This window comes from Heterocephalus glaber, unplaced genomic scaffold (genome assembly GCF_053883595.1).
Source record: "Heterocephalus glaber isolate CG9 unplaced genomic scaffold, H.glaber_assembly_v1.0 deba00001067, whole genome shotgun sequence".
In the NCBI taxonomy this organism is placed as follows: domain Eukaryota; kingdom Metazoa; phylum Chordata; class Mammalia; order Rodentia; family Bathyergidae; genus Heterocephalus; species Heterocephalus glaber.
In genome coordinates, this window is record NW_028258187.1 from 713,486 (window position 1) to 731,536 (window position 18,051).

An 18,051-nucleotide genomic window follows, 5' to 3' on the forward strand; every position below is an offset into this window, starting at 1 on the left:
TAATGTGTTGGGGATTACATCCTACCTTCTGATAGGTCATTTAAAAATCAATACACCATTAGCTTTTCTTTTATTCACGTATGCTGTGTACAGAGATCATGCTCCATATTTAGCTTAAACTTATTTTCTACAATTTATTTTGCAGCTCAGAATTTTTAAGGTTTATCCATTTACCTCTGTTACTAAGAATTTTGCATTAACTTATTTGTTTTGCCTTTTAAAATCTTAACTCTTAAAAATTGGACGTTTGCGCATCAAATTCTAATTTATGCTTCACTGGATATCTGCTAGTATACATTCTATGCAGCACATCATGCACTTAGTAGGGCTTTTAAACTTGAACAAAATATAACTTACTATACTCATGCAAGTGCTTCATTATTAGACCATAAAACCTCAGAGCAAGGTTACTACAAATTATTTCAATGAACTAGAAATATACCAGCATTGTAACAGCTGATAAAATCCTGCTGCCTATTTCTGTATGTTACAAGATTACCTAGTTTTTTTGGGCAGTTACACCTAGTATATGATACTTTGGACAACTACTGACAAAATAGAAATCCTGAGCAGTGCTGACCAGTCTCCTTCCTACCTTACCAATGTTAAGAGTATTTCACAGTGTGGCTGCCTGCCTGAAAACAGTCACAGCGCTGGGCTGGATTACACTGCTCCACTGCTTAGAAGACATCAGTTGGACTTCCTGCTGGAAGAGCAACACCATAGGCAGACTTGCTTGTTACTCAACACTCATTTATTGTTTCTGTGTGCAAGGGACAGTGGTAGATGCCAGGAGAAAGGAAGAAGATAAAAACATGAGTTTGCATGGACTCTGCCCTCTAGGAGCGCACAATCTAGCAGATGAACTGTACACAGGAACTGTGACACCAGACGACAAGTGATGAATCACAGGAGGCCAAGGGCTGCAGGAAGCTTTCTTAGCTTGCACGCCCAACACCAGGCCAGGCCAGGGACAGCTGGCTGGCCTCCCATCCCATGGTCATCGGTGTGGCAGGCAGGAAAAGGCAGTGCAGGGCCTGCTGGGCTCTGATGGACTCAGGTGCATCTTTGCGCTCAGCTGAGGCTTCAGGTATTAGCAACAGGGTCTGCTATTGCTGGAAGGACGGCAGGAAAAGGGCAGAGGAAGTGACCTGAGTCACAGACGGAGACTGGGACATGGGAGCACCCAGGGTGGTCTGCACCAGCTGGTCCCACTTCCACCTTTACACTGGGACAGTATGAGGAGGGAGGCAACACCCCTGCACTCAACACCGGGCTCCCAGGCGCTCACACTTCAGAGCCCTGACAAGCTCCAGGCCCTCAGACCCAGTGAGGTCCTCCACAACTCTCCCACTGGTACAAAGCATAGGAAATTGACCTGCAGCATCTTAATCACAGCTATTTTAAAGTTGGAGCTTGCCTGCCCTTTTTCATCATTCATAGAAGAGACCTTAAAAAGAAAAACAAAAAACTAGAGTGGTTCCCCCCACTCCCTTCCTGACTTTGGTACAAGCAATACAAGAAAGTTTTTGCTTTTAACCAGAGTTAATGCTTCAGAAGGAAAGCACCGATGGTCCTGTTACAAGGACTCTGATCTGCTCAGTAACCTGACCCGACATGTAAACCCACAACCCTGAGGCACTTGGCTCCATGGGCACTGGTTTTGGTTATTAGGGACAAAATGTTTCCTCACCACTCTGAGCTATTTTAAGTAGCTTGTTATTCTTTGGGTGCTAAGGATTTAAGTTCAACAGCTTCACAAGCTTGAGCAGAACATAAAGAGGCACTGGAAGTTGGGGAAAAGGACTTTTTTAAACAGAAGGTGCATCAGAGGGAAAAGGTAAGAAAGAGATCTTGTACCAGCTTCTTGGCCCTTTGCCTGGCAGAAATACAACATCACCACAGGAGAATCTGTGACCCCCCAGAGGCCAGTAGAGCCATGGGCACGTTTCCTACCTCGTTCCTCCTTTCTTGTGTTGCCGGGGCAGTCCTTCCACCCTGAAACGTCGGCTGCAGGGGAGTTGAGCTTAGTGCTCCCTGGCTTCCACCAAAGCTAGACTTAATCCAAGGCTGGAAGGACACAGAACAGTTAACACTGCAGAGGCCACACACCTTGGCAGGCCCCATTTCTCATGTCACAGTGATCACGCCCTCTGGACTCCACCATAAAATGCAGTCAGGATTTGTCTAAATGCCAGTGCTGAAGGCAGCAACATCAAAGCACCAACTAGGACTGAGGATTAACAGCCAGGCTCACTGTACACCCCAAGGCTGGCGAAGAGCAGAGGAGGCCAGCCATGCTCATTACCTGGTGAGACACCGCTGTGCACACGAAGTGGCTTGTATGGGGTCTCCCGATTCAGAGTGGCCAGTGCTGAACAGAAGGGCTGCAGTTAATCCCGGTACCAAGTAGGGCATGAACGGGCTGTTTCACTGACAATGCTGACCTCGGCTTCTAATGAGCACCCTCTACCAAATCACTTCTTCATACCCATTAAAAGAGATCAAACAAACCAGAGCAATTATGATACAGAAGGAAGACCCAGCAAGAGCTGGGGGTATTATATCGGTTTGGGGTGACTGTGGAAGCAGTAGGTTTTAAAAAACGAAAGCACTGATAAAACCTTGGTTTTATAATTTATTTTTCCTTTCTATAATAATTACATTGTACCTGGGCAATGGCTTATAAGATTTCACAGATACTGCAAAGAAATATGTATTGTGAAATGTCATTTTCAGTTAACATTCTTGTGGCAAGACTCTCAGCTGACAGTCTCGTAAATTTTAAGCCATATTAATACATAAAGTTGCCACAATACAGGCAAAAAGGGTAACTGACTCTCTTCCCCTTGACTGGAGGAGCAATGCTGTTTGGTACTGACTGTCCCGTGCCTCATCCAGTGAGTGTCCCTCAAGGGTATCTCATGCTTTGTCGTGCGAGCCTGCATACAGTCCTACATCTACACACAAATAACCACCTTCAGCATATGGACGATAACACCTGCACATGTTGGGCTAAAGTTGAGAACCAGAAATCTACAAAAACTCAATTCATATTTTTAAAATACTTTATATGGTAAAAATACAGCAAAAATAGGTTTTTGTTCAAAGACGAAAATATATACTGCTATGATCACGGTTCTAAGGATGGTTTAAGCAGTCTCTGGCTCCTCCAATGTGCACTGTAGTGTAGGCTGACTTCAACCATGGCTTCTCCAGCTTCAGTCATTTATCAAAGCTAAAATCATACTGTGGGAAGAAGAAATTGGTGTTACATGTTTCCTTAGGAACCCTCCTACAGAATCTGATCTGTCCAGAGAGGCGTTCCTGAGGATCCTCAAGGAATGCTCACTGGAGTAGAAGACAAGCAATTATACCTGAAGGAGAGAATATATCAGGATTTCTCAATGCCCTAATATTTTCACTAAAAAGTATCTTCAAGTGAAGGTTGGGGAGTATAACCTAAAACCAATTAAAAGTTATGTCCGGCCAAAAAGCTACTTCTCTAGCCAGATCTCTGCACATACTGTTGCTATGCAGGGAGCCCTAGCTCCACCCCATCAACCTGCAAACCCCACTCAGGCTTCCGACAGGCACTGCAGCACCTGCAGTGGGAAGCCGGCCTCGGCCCAGCACAGCTGCGTGCGCTATGCACAGCCTGTCATCTTCCTGGCGTGCTATCACTGCGTGCTGGTCTCTACCATTGCCTGTGAGCGCCTCTGCGATGAGAGCAGGACCAGGACCTCTCAGAGTTCCCGTCCTGTGTACACCCAGGACCTCAATGGCCAGCCACGCCCCAGGCATTCACTGTAGGGACTCCTGCTGCTCCTTTTGTCACCTGTGGTGCTGCACCGGGTCTGATATATAGCAGTCAGCCAAAAAATGCCCTGTGAAAACCACTGTCCTTAACAATGATAAAGAAACAGCCGTTTTCCTTTCATATGCAGGGATCACCCTTGCTCCTCTAAGATCGCATGACTAAAATACCTGTATGTTACTAATGGTATAAATGACTAGCTGCCCAAAAGTCATCACATCAGATGTGCTCAGTGCACAGCACAGACCTATGGTAGTAGCTAACATTTCTAAAAGACGTTTGAGGGTTTATTGTAGGTCAGAATAACCCGAGGTGCTTCTCATGCGTTGTTTCCCTTACTACACACTACAATCCAACAGGGTAGGCATTATTCATAGCCCATTTTCTTTTTTTCTTTTTTTTGGTACCGGGGATCAAACTCGGGACCTTGCACTTGCAAGGCAGGTGGTGGCACCACTGAGCTACATCCCTAGCCCTATTCATAGCCCATTTTCAGACGAAAAACTGAAGCACACAAAAGTTAAGAAACTTGTTCTAAGCCAAAAACATGCAGCAGAAAGACAGCCTCTTTAATAAATGGTGCTGAGAAAACAAGTTATCCACATGAGGAAGTAAGTTTAAATTAGACCCATTTCTCTCACCCTAGATCGACATGGATCAAAGAGGTAGATATGAAAACAGAAACTTTGAGACTACTGGAAGATTAACACAAGGGAAACACTTGAACCATAGGTACGGCAAAGACTTCCTAAACTCCAACAGCACAGGAAATATCAAGAATCAACAAATGGGATTAAGTCAAATTTAAAAGGTTTCACGCAGCAAAAAAAACAGTAAAGAGACAACCTATGAAATGGGAGAAAATTTTTGCCAGCTACTCATTCTGAGAGGTCTAGTATCTAGAATATATAAAGAACAACCCCCTAAACAAAATAATCCAATCAAAAAAATGGGCAAATAAACTGAATAGACACTTCTCAAAAGAAGTACGCATGCCAGTAAGTATATGAAAAAAAAATACTCATCTGTAGCTAGTAGGAAAGTACAAATCAAAACAACTGAAATTTCATCTTACTTCAATCAGAATGGCTATCATGAAGAACAAAAAACACATGCTGGCGAGGCACAGGAAAAAGGAACCCTTCCTACCTGTTGGTGGGAATGTGAAGTACTATAACCACTATGGAAAGCAGTTTGGAGATTCTTTGAAAAACTAAATGTGGCGCATGCCTGTAATCCCAGCACTGGGGAGGCTAAGGCAGGAGGATCGCCATGAATTTGAGGCCAGCCTGGGCTACAGAGCGAGACCCTATTTCAAAAAACTAAACTAAAAAAAACTAAAAATAAAAATTCATTTAACCCAGCTAATCTCCCCAGGGTATATTCCTGAAAGAGTTAAAGATGTCAGACTATAACAAGGTAAGGTGCATAACCACATTTATAGCAGTGCAATTTACAAAGCTAAGCTCTGGAAACAGCCCCGATGCCCATCATTGAATGGCTGGGTAAAGAAAATGTGGTGTATGTACATACACAATGGAAGAATATATTCAGCCATAAGGAAAAAGGAAACCACAGTATGTCACTTGAGACCATAATACTGAGTAAAATAAGTCGGTCAGAGTTAAGTACTTTATGCTTTCTCTTGTGGGTAACCCAAAATAAGAGTAAGATAAAAAAAAAAAAGGGGTGGTATGGGGGCCGGGGATTTAGCTCAGTGCCTCGCTGCCGCCTGCCTCGCAAGCGCAAGGTCCCGAGTTCGATCCCTGGCACTAAAAAAAAAATTACTAAGATATGATACTTACACATACCAATTTCCCAAAATAAATGTAACCTCATGTAATGTCAATGTGTACTAATAAAATAAGGAAGGAAAGAAGAGAAACTTGCCCCAAGTTACACACAAGTGGGAGAGCCCAGATCCTACGATGCTAGCACCTAATCAAAAAATGAAGGGCACAGACTCCACCATTCTCTAAAGATGAGCAATTTTTTAAAAACTAATTCCATTTCTAAGTCTTGATGTCTGCTGTGTGCAGCTTAATGTGCCAACTGTGGTAAGCAGCAGACACACAGAGGAACAGCATAAAGTCCCTGCAATAAACACGGTTATTCAGTAATAAAATCACTTTTAACAACAGCAACCAAAAGCTAAAAGTGCTACGAGGTCATCCAATGAGAGTGTACCCTCCTTCATCCCGACTGGAACTATGACATACATTAACAGGTAAGGAAGTAACAGCATGACTGAAAATGATAAGAGGGAAGAAGGAAGCGAGGGAAGACATACAAGGGAAAGATGTAGTTAGAAAGCAGCACAGCCACTCAGCCTGCCTGGTCTTATTTCGTTGTAAAGAACTGTTCTTTACACTTGTCCCTCATTTATTTGTGCTAAGGGTTAACCCCAGGGCCTTGCACGCGCTAAGCACAGGCCCCATCACCCCCCTTATCCCACTGCTTTCAATTCAACTGAGAGCTCAGGGAAGAACGGCAAAGACAGTTCTAAACATGCCGGTCAGTCCAACAGCTGAGGAATAACCAGGTACCGCAGAGTGACTCTACTGTAGGTCAGACAAACGCTGACTCCACGGGACTCATGAAAAACGCACAGCGGCTGTAAGTTCACATAATCCCCCAAAGCTCTACAATGTGAGCTTCAAGCCTAGAGGTGAAACGATACCTCACCGCATCAGAGGCAGACATAGGAGTGAGGACAGCTGAACTTTAACTCACCTATAAAGATACATGAAGAAACAGAGCAAGTGGAAACCGAGTTTGATCATGGCTTCTTTCATGTGTGACTTCAGCTGCCCTCGATTGTGTATTTCTGTTGGGTCAAACACTCCCATGTTACCACTTGGCACCATAATGAACCTAATAATGGGTACACACATGAGGAGGAAAATCCCATCATTAGCAAAGTAAGTCAGCAATGGTAATCAACCTTCAAATGTGAGCAGCCTTAATGACACCAGCCTTAAATTCATACCACATGTACACAGTAATACAATGACACAGGCTACCGTTACTTTCCCTTTGCAGGTTCCAATATTGTCAACTGGGCATAATTTTCTGCACTGTGAGGAAAATACAGCAGCATTCCAGAGAAAGACAGCTTGTGCACTGGGACCTTCACGCACCATCCGTAGAAACCTACCAAACTCGTCATCCCAAACTCTCTCCATTCAGTTAAAGGAAACTCCAAAAGCCGGGCGTGGTGGTGCATGCCTGTGATTCTAGCAGTTGAAGGCTGAGACAGAAGGATCGCCACGAGTTCGAGGCCAGCTTGGGCTACATAGTGAGTTCAAGGCCAGCCTGAACTTCATGGTGAGATCCTGTCTCAAAAACAAAAAAACAAAAGACAAAAAACAAGCAGTTTATCAAATTCTCAGAAACTTCTCTCTGGAGATTAGGAATTTGGGTCAGAGAGAACTTGGGAGACAGAGCGTCTGGGCTTCATGACCACACGCCGGGTGTGCCTTGTGCAGCCCGCATGGACCCCAGTTCACAGCCTCCTCCGCTCTCCTGTCAAGGTTCTCCTAGTACAACCCAGGCTTCCTCACTCTTACCACACTGTTTCTCAACTGTCACTTCTGGGAAAGCCAAAGGCTTCTCGGAATTTTTCCTCCAAATCCTACTGCCCCATCTATACCGAAATAGAGGGCATTTTCACTTGGATATCCAGATAACATCTCCAAATAGTCTCAAAAAGCATTACTGTTTGCTAATTCCTAGGTTATCTGAGGAAAGTTTCACCATTTTTTTGGTGGTCCTTAAAACATCTTCCACCATTCTTCTTTCTCATTATATACAGCCCATTAAAGTCTTGTCCAATTCTTTTCCCACCACTATTTTTCAGAGTTGTCTCCCTCCCCACAATCACAACATTGTTCCTCTATTTCTGCTCCTTTTTTCTGAACTGGTTTCCTTCCTTGCTGGTTCTTCTCCACCCAAACAATAGTACACAGTGCCTCCGGAGAAATCTTCCCAAAGCATTATTTATTTTCATGTCAACTTGGTTGTTTAAAAACATATAAAGCAAGGGCTGGGGATTTAGCTCAGTGGTTTCGCTGCCTGCTGTGCAAGTGCAAGGATCCAAGTTCAATCCCCGGTATCAAAAAAGTAAAAAATAAAAAATAAAGCAAATCTCCTATAATGAGTGTTATCATTATGAATGCCTAAAATGTACCAATAGTTTTGTTACTAAATATATATATATAAAGCAAAAAGATAAAAGGATGGCTAATAAACACATCAGAAGATACTCAGTATCATTGGTCACCAAGGCAATGGAGACTGAAATCACACTGAGATGCTACTTCACACACTGAGCCATGGGAGCCTGCTAGGCTGGCATTTCTAACAAAGATGCCTGAGGGCATGGGCTGGGACACCTGTGACATCCACAGTCTCCTCCTCCGTTCCAGTCCCCAGTCTCACTCTCAAATCTGTTTCACTGAGCAGTGCAGAGAGAAATGGGCATGCTAAGTCCCTGTGGGCTGGCTCTCAGCAGAGTGCAAGGAGTCTGTGTCCTCATGGAGGGGCTCCGGTGGGCTGTCAGTCTCCGAAGCTGATTGGGCAGAGCAATAAGAGACTTACCAGCCTCTACCCAGGGGACCCAGCCCCTGGAAGACAGCGAGGATGGAAAGCTGTCCTTGCTCAGGGGCTATCTGGCCCTGGTAACGCTGTCCTCACCACCACCGTCCACTGTCTTTGTATGCTTATTCTCCTCCAACCTTTCCTATACTCATTTCTGTCCTTTTTATTATAACTGCACTCTATAACATCGTGCTTACACGTCAGCCATTGAATGGTTCTAACCAAAAAAAAGAAAACCCTTAGATATACACAATTAAAATAAAGCCTAAAAATACAGTACAGCAGCAACCTGCAAACATATAAATAATTCCAGGCTTGTCAAGATTTTTCCACAGTTCTTCACAGGAAAATAGATAACTATAAAATTACAACAGTGTTTCCATTGTACTGTTTTTGAGCAAATGTCCTAAATTTATAAAGTCAAAATATGGGGCCGGGGATTTAGCTCAGTGGTTTCTCCGCCTGCTGCGCAAGCGCAAGGACCCGAGTTCGATCCCTGTACCAAAAAAAAAAGTCAAAATATATGGCAAGTTACCTAATTTACAGGCTTTCAAATGTAATTTTCTTTGGAGTACAGTACTTTGTTGTTATTTCTGAGACAGGGTCTCGCTATGTAGTCCAGGCTGGCCTTGAATTAATGGTGATCACCCTGCTCTGGCCTTCTGAATGCTGGGATTACAAGCGTGTGCCATCACACCTGGCTTCTGTGGAATATTTTAAGTACAGTATACTCTAATTTAAAACAAGTATAGAGCCAGGCATGGTGGCATACTTCTGTGATCCCAGCACTCAGGGGAGGATTACCATGAGTTCAAGGCCACCCTGGGCTTGTGAATTTAAGGTGAACCTGGACTATCTAGTGAGATCCTGTCTCAAAAAACAAAAATGTTGGGTATAAACAAAGAAGCCTGATATTTATTCTCAGGCTTTTGACCATTCTCTTTTTCTTTGTTTTCTGGTACCAGGGATTGAACCCGGGACCTTGCGCTTGCAAGGCAGGCAACGGAACCACTGAGCTAAATCCCCGGCCTGCTTTTGACCATTCTGAAAGGAAAATGATACTCAAGACAAAAAACAAAAAACAAAAAACAAAAACAAAAACAAAAACCAGCTCACAAGTCTTTAGTCATCACAACTGAACAATATATATTTTATAAATTTATGCACGTAAATTTGTGCCTTACCACAAGACTTAGCCACACAGACTGCTTTTTGCCTAATATATCAAAGTGAAGAAAAACTTATCCTCATTTAATAAGGCATTTGGCTGTTCTTTATTACTGACACATATTTTTGTGGAGAGAAAATTCTTTTAAATTTCTTTTAAGAAATGCTTAACTGCTCTAACTCAAACCAGTAAAAAAAAATACTCACCGATATATATTCCATGTGACAACAGGCAAGTTGAGAAGGAAGATGAACCAGTGCAATGAAACAAGCATCAATACAGTGACAATGGAATGGCCAATCATTTCTGGAATTACCCACTGCAAGGGAAGGTCACAGTGTTACATCTCACCACTCCATCTACCTGGCTGTACATGTTATTTGAAGCTAAATCAGTGAATGCTCAGAGAGCTTACAAGCTACCACTTCAAAACTATTTTTAGACTCAGATGTCCCAGATTTGTGTACTGCTGTAACTGCTTACCCCATAAAGATAAAGCATTTAAATTTTAATTTCATTTTATCCTAAACAAAGGGTTGGATTTATTCACTAAGCAGGTTTCAGCGTATTAATTTACTTTGTATTCCATTATCTAGGCTAAAGTGTCTTACTGTAATGTGAGATAAGTCATATCCATATGTAGTTACCTTTTAAGTTAGAATATCAATCTTAAAATATTTTCCCTTCTCTGGGATCCTAAGAAAACCATTTTTTACATTTAGGAAATTACAAAAACAAATAGTGCTTTAAACGCTCACAATAACAGATGAAAGTGGATTAAAATGATAATGAAGCCAGGGATTTAGCTCAGTGGTTCTGCCACCTGCCTTGCAAGTGCAAGGACCAGAGTTCGATCCCCAGTACCAAAAATTAAAATGATAATGAACCAGGAAGCCAGATCCCAACCTCCCGGTATGGTACCCATGCGCTCTCCTGTCTGCTCACTGTAGAGTGCAGGAATTCCCATGCATTCCCAACTACGGCTGCAGGGTTCAACTCACCAAGAGTATTCCTCTCTTGTTAGCACAGAAATTTTAAATGCAAATTATGGTTGTAGGAAAACATTGACACTCCATAGGAAGTTCAAGGTCAGCCTGGACTACTGAGCAACACACTTTGTCTCAAAAAAACCCGCAACAGCCTGACAGTAGGCTTATATCTCCCAGGGAGGAGCCTGGTGGATTCTTCTCTGGAGTAATTTAATGACTCAAGAGAAAACACTTCCAAAAACCTGCCATTTTCAGGTACTCCACGAAAGTCCAGGTACATACCAATGACTCTATAACAAAGTCTACCAGTAGGTTAGCAAGCATAGACCATCTAGTGAGCTTTCAGTGAGCTTAAACATGAATGGATAGGCAGTATCAGAAATCTGAGGAGAGCCTCCAAGAGGAAAGACACCAGAAGGTGTGGAGGTGAGGACAAGAGGGAAAGGGCCCAGAGAAACACACGACGTAGGGAGCAGAGGGTTTCAAACACCACGATCAGGAGTCTCAGAACAAAGCAGGCCAGACATAAGCCAACAGAACAAAAATCTCTCAGAAACTACAATTTTAACATACATGCTGTATTTACTAGGAAATCAGATGATAAAGCAAAGAAAACCATGAAACAAAAGAGATGGGAAAAAATAAGAAAAAGAATTGGCAGATAAGCTACCTAGTTAATGGAAGTTGTTAGACAAGGAAGTTGTAAGACAAGAGACAAAACAGAGGTGAAGATATCATCAATCAGAATACAAGAGGAGCTGTGGGTGCAGCGGGGTGGCAGAGCACACACACACACGCTTAGCACACACAAGCCCTGGGGTCAACACCAGCATCCAAGGATATAAAAAAAAGGAAAAGGAAGGGAGGGGGAGGAAGGAAGGAATAAAGGGAGCAGGAAACAAAGGAAAAAGAGAAATTAATTCTCACACTAAAGAGTCTATCAGATGTTTAAAATTATGAATAAAAGGGGCCTGAACAAAAGTACCCATGCTGGGCATGGTGGCACACACCTGTAATCTCAGCACTTGGGAGGCTGAGGCAGGAGGATCACCATAAATTCAAGGCCTGCCTGGGCTACATAGTGAGTTCAAGGCCAGCTTGAACTACATAGCAAGACCCTATTTTTAAAAAAAAGTACCTAAAGACACCCTACTGCAACACCAAAACACCAAGAACACAGAAAGGCTAGGGGAAAAAGAGAAATCACATAAAAACAATAACAGGGCAGGGGTGTAGCTCAGTGGCAGAATGCTGACCTGGCATGTGTGAGACACATCTCACTAGGGTTCCATCCCTGGCTAGGGTTTCACCTCCATAAAAAGGGAGGGGGCTTAAAGGGCATTAGATGTCCCATTTAAACAACACAAACTCAGAAGACCACCAAACCATGTCTTAAGATTCAAAAGAAAAATTCTTTCTTACCTAGAATCCTGTGCTCAGATAAACTATCATTCAAGAGTATGGCTAAGACATTTAAAAACATAAACGTTTCAAGAAGTCAATTCCTATGTTTCAAATGTCAAGAAGCTACTCCAACAAAATGAGGTACAAGGTCAAGAAATCCAGGAATGAAGGGATAGAGCACACAAGTCCCAGAATGAAAACTAAGGCAGAAAGCAGAAAGAGGATGAGACCTCAGAGAGACGTCCCCTGGAAAACATTGAACTGAGGGGTTATTTTAATACCTTTTACTACATGAAGGGCTGTAAAGATGTACTTAGTTATAAATAATAGGAAAGTGAGGAAAGACAGAAAGGTGGCAATTATGGACACTGAGAAAGACAAAGCTACCCAGGGAAAAAGGAAAAATATTATCACTGTCTATTCTGAGGCTCAACAATAAAGAATATTTATATTTTTATAGTACATCACAATGACAAACAGTGAATATCAATTTAGCCCAAAAAGCAAAAGAGAAAGATGGGAAAGCAGAGGGATTCTTAAGGGGGTACCTAACAAATGAAATCTTTTCTATCATACTAAGAGGTCAATGGATAATATTTAAAACTGACAGATCAAAAAATAGCAGGGCAAACATATAAAAGAGAAATAGGGATATAAATACCAGGAAAAAACCTCATAAGCCCAAGTGTTGAAATCACTTGCCCTTATTATTCAAGGCAATTAGGACTCCAAGGGTCAGAAAAGGACTACTGTTGCTCACTATAAACTTTGTAGTGTCACTGACTTTATGTTCACATGTAACTTTCATAAAAATTAACACTGAAAAACAACTTCAGACTTCAAATCCAAGGAATAACCTTTCCAGCAGAAGAACACAGGTACTCCTTTCTCTGTACATTTTATTTTTATGAATGAAAACACACAAAGCACCTAAAATACTGAGTAATCCTTTCAATAAAAAAATTGTCTTCAGGGCCGAGAATTTAGCTTAACGGTTCTGCCACCTGCCTCGAAAGCGCAAGGTCCCAAGTTCAATACCGGGTACCAAAAAAAAAAAAAAAAAAAAGAGGAGGAATATAAGTTACCAGAAATTTTAGCTTTCCACAGTTTGCTTTTCTAAACAAAATATAACTCTTTTTCTTCTTGGGCCAGAAAAAGTAAGGTGACCGAAGATGTAAAGACACATGGGAATTATTTTTAGGTTAAGCCAAAAGCACTTCACGGTATCATATTTTTTATGCATTTTCATCCAGAAAGCTTTGTCTGCTCATCACATAAAATGAACCAGGAACAACTGGTTTTCCTGCTAGAAAGACAGCAATTCTTGACATATAAAGTTCTGACTACACTAAAGGCAAAATGCTAGGGATGTAGCTCAGTGGTGCTTCGCCTGCCTGGCAAGCACAAGGTCCTGAGTTTGATCCCTAGTACCACCAAAAAAAAAAAAAAAATACACACACACACACACACATTAAAGGCAAAATGGCCTTTACAAAATCAACTAATTAAATTCACCACACATGGCACACATCTGTAATCCCAGTGCGCAGGAGGATCACTTCAAGTGCACACAGTGAGTTCAAGACCAGCCTGAACTACTTACTGAGACCAAAAGACCAAAAAACCAAAAAAGTTTCATTTCTCCACTACCCCCAAAGGAAGGTTTGCCTTCATTCTAAAAGAGACTGAGCATTTTCCAGGGGGGTGGGGGATGGTGGTAGCAGTCTGGATACAGAAAACAAAACTGCCCTCAAAGTGAACCTCTACCTAATTTGAATAGATGTCTTTTGTAGACAAGGACTATGCAGATTACAACAATGAAATTTCAATCACATCTTCTACCATAATTTCATGATCTAAAATATTGCAAAACAGTTTTATCTACATTCCAATGAATATGCACTCTAAAATCAACATGCACTCTAAAATCAAAACCTGTATGTTGATTAGCTATAGTAATCTTTAATATGGAAAATGAAGAATGGGCTTCAAAGTCAGGAAATGAGCAAAGTATCTTACCTTGTTTAATTTGGAACAACATGATCTAGCATTAATGTAATCACATTCTAAATCAGACAATGTAATTATCTGATGATCAAGATAAGGAATTATATTTCTTTTATAACAATGTAAGTGTTCAAATTTCAGAATGCAATCCCAGTTGCAAGGCAGAATTAGATTTGACTTGAAGGTTAAATTTTTCCTAAAGTGTGCTCATTGGACAACTCAATTTTCTCATTTACACTGCTTCAAAAGATTTTCACAACATAATTATTTATTCCTTTTATTAGGATCAAATCTAATCTCAGACTATTTAGTCTGAGTTCCTCAAATGTGGGACAGCCACAATGAATGTAATCATTATTTTCTGCAAACATGTACTAATAAAAATTTTTTAAAATGTGGAACAACTGTAAGAAATGTAAAATAAGACCAACAAAAATATTTTAAAAGATAAAAGGCTGGGGATGTAGCTCAATGGTAAACCAGTGTAAGACCCTGGGTTCAAACACCAGCACTGAGAAAAAACATTAAGTCTGAATTCTCAATACTATAAGTGTTTGTGATAGTCATAAAATGTCCTTGAAGACTTAAAAAGCAAATAAACATGACACAAATGTATGCATACATCATGGTCACAATGGGTGGTTACATCTCAAAGATTGGATTACAGCCAGGAGTGGTGACACACCCCTGCAATCCCAGCACTAGGGAGGCTGAGGCAGGAAGATCACCTCAAATTCAAGACCATGGTGGTGCACACCGGTAATCCCAGCACTCAGGAGGCTGAGGTAAGAGAATCGCCACAAGTCCCAGGCCAGCCTGGGCTATACAGTGAGTTCAAAGTCAGCCTGAACTTCATAGCGTGACCCTGCCTCAAAAAACAACAAAAAAAGATCAGTCTGGGCTTATGTACATAATGAGTTCCAGGTAAGCCTAAACTACATAGTGATACCTTGTCTCAAAAAAAGAAAACAGTTGGATTACTGATTTTTTTTTTTTTGGTACTGGGGATCGAACTCAGGACCTTGTGCTTGCGAGGCAGGCGGCAGAACCACCGAGCTAAATCCCCGGCCCGGATTATTGATTTTTTTTCTTAAAGTTCTCTGTTTTCCAAATTCTCCACTATAAATGTGTATTGGAATTAAACAAATGTTTTCAGTACAAACACATGAAATTTGTTTAATTTGTATTTTTATTACACTTATAGTATATCATGTTTATATTCACCATTGGTGGTTGGTATAGGTACATTAACAACAAATAAAATTTGAGGGGCAGATGGACATATAAGGAAAAGTCCTGAACTGAATGATACAATGAGTGATAGAAACATGGGACTTATCACATTAGTGTCTACTTTTGTTCACTTGAAAATGTCCATTAAAACAAGTCAAAGACAAGCATGGTAGTACATATCTGGAATCCAGCACTCTGGGAAGCTGAAGCAGGAGGATCACAAGTTCAAGACCAGCCTGGGCATCTTAGTAAGATCCTGTTTCAAAATTTAAAAATGTAACAGGGCCGGGATGTATCTCAGTGCAAAGGCCCTGGATTCAATCCTCGGTACTGAAAAACAACAAAAAAGTCAAAAGAAGCACTCTCAACTAAATACTAAATATCTCCATAACTCATTTTTCCACAAATTGTTCTCTTCTCCACTGTTTTATTTCTATGACAAAAGTATCACATGCCCAGGCTCAAAATAAGGAAAGCTATAATCAGCCACTGCTAAGTCCAAAGATCATTTCTTCCTTACACATTATTTCCTCCTTCCACCTGCACTGTTTCAAATTCAGATGGACCTATTCCCTAGTGATTTATATTCCAATCTCTCCTGTTTCAAATCCACTCTTCAGGTTCATCTTCCTAAGAAACTATTTTGTTATTTTTAATTACTTTCTTACACAAAATTATCATGTACAACATGTTTTAAAGAATATATACATTGTATAATGATAAACTTAGCTAATTAACATGCATTACTAGCTATCTTTTTTTTTCTTTTTTGAAACAGGATCTCACTATGTAGTTCAGGCTGCCTCGAACTTACAGCAATCCTCCTACCTCAGCCTCCTGAGTGCTAGGATTCTAGGCATGCGCCACCATGCCCAGCACTACAGTTATCTTTTTGTGGTAAGAAGAGTTTATACTCAGTATTTTTCACAAATATGAAGCAGTTGTCACCATGTTAAACAATATGTCTTGAAATCATTTCTCCTGACACTTTCTATCCTTTGATCAACCCTCCCCTTTGTTTTGTCAAACATTGTCAATGGCTCCCTATTGCTTGGAGGATAAAAGTGAAAGTCCTCCTTTTAGCTTTCAAGCATTCAAAACCTAATCTAGCATCTTAAACCCGTGGAAATCGCCTGTGTCCCAGGTCTAGCCACTAATCGTCTCTCACCACTGAAGACCACACTCGTCTCTGCACCTTTTCTGTTGCCCCTCCCTCTGTAGGCTGCATCTACCAAAGTTCAAAACCTTCCCAGGTTTTATACCGTCTGCTCTGACCATCTCCGAGACCTCTTACCTAATAATAAAAGCAACAGCCTTAAAATACAGTGCTGTGCTGAATTTCATCAAAACACAACCTGCGCAGCGCTGAGTGTAGTTAACCGGTACAGTACATCCATAAAGCCTGGGTTTCACCTCCACCACTACAAAACAAAAATAAAACACATTCTGCATATACCTAAATGTTAAACAGTCCACCTAACATTTTCCTATAAAATTGGTGTAAACCAAGCCTATTTTAAATCATCAAAGTTAATTTTCCAAACTCCAAATAGTCCAGTTTCATCTCTCGGAGTGTAATACAGCTCCAGTTCCTTATACCACAAGAGGGGCATAGGTCATTAGAACTCAGCCAAGAAAAAAGTCAGGCAAGTAATGCTGCCTTTTCAGCAAGCTTCAGCTTCAAACCTAGCAAAATTCAGGGCTTTCTCATGAGAAACCCTCAAAGCAAACACTGCGGCTCCACCGGAAGAGGTACAGTGGGAACACAGACCGGAATTTACTAGACACTAGTAAATTTACTAGTGCTATGAGGCAGGCACTGTACTGGGTGCTTAACACACGCTCTCACCGCACAGATCTAGAAAACAGACATCTCCCATTTTAAAGCTAAGAAGCCGAGGCTTGGACAGGCGAAGTAATGTGCACAACAAATAACTGAGCAAGGATTCCTGGTTCTAAGTTTTGTTCCTTTCCATTAAAAGTCTACCTGTCCACAATGAAATATGAAGGCACACTAAAACCACGTTCTGTACAATTAACCTAAAGCTAGCACGCTCTGCCAAACAAAAGTTTATCTGGATCAGAGGGCTAGGTGCGTTCCCAAGGGAAGGGGATGAATGCAGAATTCCCTGTGCATTCTCCTACAGTTAACTAGTTAAAACTGAATTGTGCGTTACAACATTTTTGCTTTACAACACAGCACAACAAAGGCTAGATGCTCCCTCCAGAGAGAGAAGAGTCGCTCGTCTGGAAAGTACAATTAGAAGGCTCCCAAACGGACACCTACAGAAAATACTCAGGCTTGAACACGGAAGTCAAGAACTGACTAGGGCCGGGGATGTAGCTCCGTGGCACGGCGCCTGCCTGGCAAGCGCAAGGTCCTGAGTCCCATTCCCGGTAACAAAAAGAAAAAGAAGAAATGCCTTCCTGTGCTCGCCTTCGATGGCAAGTACACTAGAAGAGAAATGACTTCCCCGGGTCGCGCGCCGAAGTGCGGAGGCGGCGGCTGCAGGGCGCTGGGCCCAGAGCGCCGAGCCGCGGCTCCCCGAGGGTCAGGGCCCCGTGCCGCCCCGCGCGCCTCGGCCCCGCCAGCCGCGGCCCGCCTCAGGCAAGGATACGAAGTACACGGAGAGGAAGATTAGCGCGCAGCAGTCCAGCAGAGAGAAGATGAACACCACCGCCTCCATCTTCCGCCGCTATGGCCACTCCCTCCGCCAAGGAGAGCCGGCCTGCTGCCTCGAAGAGCCTGCCTGCCTCAAAACCCCTACCGCCTCACCAGCCCGCGGCCCGCACGGCGTGCGTCCGCGCCCAGCTGCATGCCGGGGGTTGTAGTT

The 18,051-nt window shown here is 42.2% G+C and overlaps 1 protein-coding gene across 4 annotated transcripts; it reads right to left on the minus strand.

The window, feature by feature from the left end:
• Positions 1–732: 732 nt before the first annotated feature.
• On the minus strand, positions 733–18,012 carry Cnih4 (cornichon family member 4). 4 transcript variants are annotated; one of them, XR_206189.4, is made up of 6 exons: positions 17,836–18,012; positions 13,997–14,065; positions 9,791–9,903; positions 6,551–6,691; positions 1,957–2,070; positions 733–1,115 (listed from the first exon to the last, which is right to left on the minus strand). XR_206189.4 is itself a non-coding variant. In XM_004867442.4 (5 exons), the coding sequence occupies exons 1-5, from the start codon at positions 17,902–17,904 to the stop codon at positions 2,028–2,030; spliced, it is 435 nt and encodes a 144-aa protein (XP_004867499.1). In that variant the 5' UTR covers positions 17,905–18,012; the 3' UTR covers positions 733–2,027. The 4 variants fall into 4 exon arrangements, 2 of the variants coding, with proteins under 2 accessions (XP_004867499.1, XP_004867500.1); XR_002390050.2 differs by having other exon boundaries at positions 733–1,450; XM_004867442.4 differs by having other exon boundaries at positions 733–2,070.
• Positions 18,013–18,051: the final 39 nt, after the last annotated feature.